Genomic DNA, 6,272 nt, shown 5'->3' on the forward strand with positions numbered 1-6,272 from the left:
TGCGAGCAGGCTCTTTCTTCTCGGTGGGAGAAGAGAGAGTCCGCTCGCCGGCTAACTTTACGTAAGACACAATGACCGTATTTCCTGACTTGCCCGTGCGCTGTTGCATCCGCGTCTCGTGGAAAAACCAGGGTAATTAAGACACTAATTTGACTGTGAAAATGTGAAAGTGTTTAAGTCATTCTGTCATTGCCTTCGTTTCCCTGCTTTTGCAGTGTTATACTTAGTATTCTGCTTAAAAGCCTTAAGGTTGGCACACACAAGGAGTTGCAAGGACATGTTGCAGCGACAGAAAACTTGTGTAGTGCCCACTGAGGCGACATGAAGCAAGGGCGTGTAGCGGGGACATGTAGCAGGGACAAAATTGCCAACATGTGCACACACATAAAAATGTTGAGGGTACATGCTTCAGGAATCCTTTGCAACGACATGTACCCTCGTGTGAACTGTTACTTTTATAATTGTGCAACACAAATTTTGGGGTGATTTTGTCCCCGCGAAGTGTCCCTAGATTACTTTTTGCAACATGAATTTGTTGCACGAGGTGGTGGTAATACACGCAACAAACCATCTCAACTTGCAACGCAACATTGTTGCGCGACAAGTTAGCCGGGCTGTGATTTCAGCTCGCGTTCTCAAAGAAATCCTGTTGAAATGAAAGTGGCGATTACATGGAGAAGGTTTCAGCGCGGGCTGAATTTCAGCCCGGGCTTAAAATCCTAGCCCGGTTTATGAAACCGGGCTAGGTTGTAATCGCAGCAAAATTTCGGCCCGGGCCGCAACTCACCCTGTAATCAGGCCCTCAATGGTCGTAAAATCATACTGCACTGATCTGTCTATAAATTATGAACACCCTGGGAATACCGGAAGAAATTTCATTGTTTACTTAGCAAAGACAGAGGCAGCAGCCATATTAAACTGAGAGACAGAAGATAGAAGTGATCCCCGCACTTTAAGCAATTTCCTCTTATAGACACCTGAAAAATTCAGGTGACTCCAAACAGGATTTTCAGGTGTCTACCAGAGGCAATTGTTTAAATTACTCCAGATAGAGTGGTTTTCAATTGAGTGTCGAAAGAGATTAGCGAATTGCTTAGGTTTATAATTACTTCACTCAGTGATTGGTTCAAAGTTCTCGCGCCACTTTTTCAACCAATCAGAAGCTCGCATGTGCACATTTTCCCGCGCTTTGTGTCGGCTACGTGTAATTACTTCGAGTTTTGATTAGTTTACCGAATTGTCTCCGTCCTTTTTGATTGGCCAAAGTAATTACTTTGGTTTGGTTTTACCACACTCATTTGAAAACCGCTCTAAGTACGAGGATCACGAGGATCACGTCCTTCTTTGCTCTTGTTTCGAGTGCAGATCTCAATTATCTTTCTTTAGGCATATTTACATTTAAATGACTCGAGCTTTCGCTAACTCACTCCTAACCTACCTTCCCCCTGTACCTACACCGCAGCGACACGATGAAACCGCGCGCGCGGTCATTGTGTCTTACGTTATTGCATTAGTGGTCTATGAAATGTGTTCGCACACCAACAAATATCTGGCTTTTGACTCACACAACCCTATTTGCCACCAAAAAGTCCGTGACTAGAACCTTTCTCACGAGAGCTGAAGGCACGGGCAAACGGCTTCAAATTAGCCACTATCAAAAATACCATAATACTCTTTGTTAGTCCCTCCAAAATTTTGCATTGTTTCTCTTGGGACCATTTTGAGTCCCAAGAGAAAACAAAAACAATGCTTATGCAAAATTTTGGAGGGACAAACAAAGAGTATTATGGTATTTTTGATAGTGGCTAATTAACATTTGCTTCAACATCCGTTCGATTCTGTTGAATGACGTTGACTGCTGGGGTGGACAAAGGGTTTTAACACGTCATCATTTGATTCAACAGGCCTTGTATTCAGTCCCAGGCTGCAGCCGCGGTTGTTACAATGGATACATGTACCGACAAGGATACGTCATTGAGAGACCGATTAGCTTGCACTCGCACACCCAACAACGTTGAAAGAGGGGGGCTTCAACTACCGTGACTTTCTGCCGACACGTGTTCTCAACAAATGTCACTCAATTTCAGCCTCAGTGATTTGTTTACCATGGAAACAGTTAAATCTTACTTGAGGCTTAAGGTGTTGTTGTAAGACGCGCACTCTACCGAAAATGTCGTCAGTTGAAATTTCACAGAACTTTTTACAAAGTCATCACCAGCAAATACGTCATTCATTTCTTTCGAGAAGCAGTCGAACGAAACTGAAAAATAAGTTTCCCACGCAGTACAGAATAAATCCACCTCTCGCTTTCCAGATTTTTCTCTACAACAAACGCCCTGAATAAAAAAAGTAGGAAGAAACCGTCTTTGGTCAAAAGATAGATCTCAACCGGGTATGCGAAATTCTTCTTCTTTTTGGTGATGGGGCGAGGCCAGTGGAAGAAGTAAAAAACAAACTGCACATTTAAAATGTAGTTTATTACTCCTTGATTATATCCCGAAAATAAAGCATCTTATCGCCCAACTCAAAAGAACGATAATGACAATACCCTACAGTAGCTTGCGTTTTCTAAAAGAGCTGTGATTAAAATTTAAGTCTTTCTTTAAGAATGACGTAAAAATCCTTCATTGGGTGGATGAAGGACAATATTAATTATTATCTATATTCTACCACTCCGACCACTATTCGAGAGTTGTTTTAACAATTATGTTATCAACGATACAAAATTGTAAATTGTATACCTGTATTTGAACCTGGACGGTTTTAGTAATGTGTGCAAAGCAAAGATCCTCGCTAGAGCATGTTTGCTGATAAACGCAGCCATAGTGACGAGCCCGCCTAACCAACGGTCAGCTGAGCTCTTCATGACCACAGAGATTTCTCTCGAAAGTAAAACCTACTTCACAGAATATAAAAACCTTACTCAGTACTTACGTCCTTTTCAATACTGTGACAAATATTTTACAGTAAAAACAACGTAAGCTTAAAACCCTTTTCTATACAATTACTTTGATAAAAAGGAGGGACGCAGGGATGCGTAGTAGTGAAAGCAATCGCCTCCCACCAATGTGGCTCGGGTTCGGTTCAGGACTCGTGGCCATATCTGGGGTAAGTTTGTTGTTGGTTCTTTCCTCCGCTTCGAGAGGTTTTTGTCCGGTTTTCCCCTTCCATCAAAAACCAACATTTCTATACTCAAATTTGATCGGATGCAGGACCTCCCTGTAAACCACTTTCAGGTGAGTGGAGCTTCCTGGGTAAATATCTCGAACTACGTGTATTAATTACAACAGATCGGTCAGAGGATTTTGAGGATTTAAGCCGCGTTAAATTTACTAAAAGTTTCAAATTTTGCGCGATTTTAATCAAATTCTACGCTGTCGTCATTGCCAACGACTCCAAACATTGTTGATACTCGTCACATGTGTTCTCTCTCCTTCAGATACAAGAACAAAAAACCTAGTTGTGTCAAATTTGAAAACCTAGTATTCACTAAACCTTGAAAGAAGTTGACAACCACAAAACCCTGAACCAACGATTCTTTTAAAACAATTGGGCTAAAATTAAGAAGAACACACACATAGCACTTTCGCACAGGTTCAAAACTGATTGCTCACTCCCACTTCCTGCGCTTAACATCGCACAGTAACCTTTGAACATGAACTTTCCATGTTTTTCGTTATCCTTTTTCGTGCTGGAAATTCTGTCGCGAATCAAACGCGTCTGGATTGCTAGCCCAATGCAACTGTTCTAAGAACATGACAACAAAGTATCTCTCACTCTGCCGTCATTGTGAACCTACATTAAATCGGTCGCAACAGCCATCTGAGTGGAGCCAATGGCCATGCACAGCCTTGACTTGAATGGCTCAGGTCGAAAGGCATCTGAATTATGAGGACGTTACTGACCTTCCATACGTCCAACCTGCGCTTGCAGTGCAGCATGACGAGCCTGCAAATCAGCATTGCAAGCCTCCAAATGATATAGTTGACTCTGGAGGAGGGCTACGTCCATGTTTTTGTCATCACTAACACGCTTGCAATTGAGTTCAGCACAAAACCAGGTCACCTAAGGTAAAAGGGGGTTGACAGGTTCAGCACATCGACTTCGACCCTTTTAACCTTATTATTATATACTCAACTTGAAGCACGTGACCTTGAAGCGTGTAACTTGCAACTCTTTTCCTTGGAACAAAGCTGGGGATTTTAGGCCACCAATTTTATGCCCAAATATGGACAAAAATAAGATCGAAGCTGCACGCGCGGGAAAACGCACGAGCTACGTTAAATTAAAAAAACCCCAGCTCGGAACCAGAGTTAAACGCTTCAAGGTCAAGAGCTTCTGGCTCAACAAAACATCGCGTTTCTGTTTTTTTTCTTTTTTTCTTTTTTTTTGATTGGCCAATGACGAATGCATAAATAGGTTTAAAGAGTGCAATACGGAAGTTGCTTTGGAAACAAAGCAATGGAGTGATTTTGTTGAGTATATAGTTTGAAAAAAATTTAAGGATCTTACCCGCGCATTTCGTGATTTATGGTCAATCGTGATGTTTTGAAAGTTATTGCACTCGCGGAGAACTTTCAAAACATCACTCGTGCCCATAGATCACGAAATGCACTTGTGTTCATACGATTTCCTGTACTTACAATGAGTTTCGATATAAAGTGCACTCTGAATGGTTAAAACCGCATGCTTTACGAGATTTTTCCGAAAATTTTAGCCGAATACGTGAGGAAATTAAAACACTCTTAAATTATTGTACAGTGTAAAACAAATAAAGGAGCCTCGCCTGTGATGTGTTCTGTTGTAAAGCACTTAGGAAGCGGATAGAACGCTCAAAAAGTAGGGGGAAAAATCGACTACGTCTCGTGCCGGTTCCTCTACACTTCTTTCGTGCTCTACCCGCCGCCTGCGTGCTTTACAACAGAACTGATCAGAAAATTTCCCATGGCGAATGTTTTTCAAATGTACTATCAAGGAAGGCTGTAAGATGAAAACGAACAGACCCATTCTACAAAAGATAATGATGAAAACAACAAATAAACAATGCCAATGAAAGCCATAATGGTAACGATCATGATGACTTTTTTTAATTGGATAACTTTAAACATTTGCCCTTACAAAAACCTAATAGCTAACCGTATGTCTCGGGACACAACAACATATCAAAACAACTGACAGGCACATGACACGAAAAATTTTACTGCAGAGTGTAAAAGCGCCTCTGCGCCATTCAGTATCAAAATAATGCTTCAAACGAGCTGATAAGAGTTACTTTTAGAGTGTCGAGGGACCTCATGTTGAGTGTCCAACTTCGTTCCCAGGAACTTTCCCATTGCTTTAAGGTGGGGTGGGGTGCTCACCCCCAAATAGAGGGAAAAGGTCCTGGGAACTAGGATGTGGAGGATTCGCCCATCTTCTCAGCGATTAAGAAGAATACGAAGAATGACCACATGCCAAACCCCTGGAAAACCAAGACAACCAGATGATATGACATATCAAACGAGAAATAGCAACTCACATCATTTCTCTTGTTTAGAGTCAATTCAGGTGAATTAGTACGTGGTCAATTCCATTTCTAAACACCGAGGCCAGTGGGTCGAAAAGAAAGCCCAAAAATCGACAACCATGTGATATCATCACAGATATCATCACAGAAACTGAAATTCTGTGTGCCACTTACTGTTGAATGTTATTTTTTTTATGGACGGTCTTTGTTTTCCGGGACGTTCGTCATCGGTCTTCGTTTTCCACACACTCGCTTTATAACAAATGATGCAGTACCGTTATAGGGGAGCGTTCATTGATTCAGTCGGAATTTCAATGTCTTGTCTAAACGTCAGCCGTTTCTTCAACTTAATCTTTAGGAGCCAAGGGTGAGAAAAAACGTCAGTCTTCCCAAGGTCAGGATGAACAACAGCTGACATTTCAGACTGAAGGATGTCAAATTAAACAGAAGTCTGTGAAGTACATTTTGAAATACTGGTGGGTGCATCAGTGAGACACTGAACACAAGGTTCGTACTCTTTTAAGCTCTTCAAATTCCATGACTTTCCATGACTTTTTCTACCTTTCCATGACCTTAAGTTTAGCTGTCACTAAGAAAATTTTTTAAAACTATCCTTATTTTAGGATATTTCCTGACATAACTCAGTTCAAGTCTGAATAAATTAACAACCTCTGTCCACCAAACTTTGGAACTGTTTGATAGAAACTCGTCTTTATTTCATTTTATCTTTGCTTTGACAGCTGCAATGATTAATCTACCATTGATA

General features: G+C 41.3%; 1 protein-coding gene across 1 annotated transcript in view; it reads right to left on the reverse strand.

The window, feature by feature from the left end:
- Positions 1-2,458: 2,458 nt before the first annotated feature.
- The window catches only part of LOC138031644 (uncharacterized), a 20,706-nt gene continuing 16,892 nt past the window's right edge, over positions 2,459-6,272 (reverse strand). The window contains exon 6 of the mRNA XM_068879299.1: positions 2,459-4,065. Coding sequence (XP_068735400.1) covers positions 3,898-4,065 — 168 coding nt within the window. The 3' untranslated portion in view covers positions 2,459-3,897. The remainder of the gene's footprint in view (positions 4,066-6,272) is intronic.

This window comes from Montipora capricornis, chromosome 2 (assembly GCF_036669925.1).
Source record: "Montipora capricornis isolate CH-2021 chromosome 2, ASM3666992v2, whole genome shotgun sequence".
NCBI classification, from domain to species: domain Eukaryota; kingdom Metazoa; phylum Cnidaria; class Anthozoa; order Scleractinia; family Acroporidae; genus Montipora; species Montipora capricornis.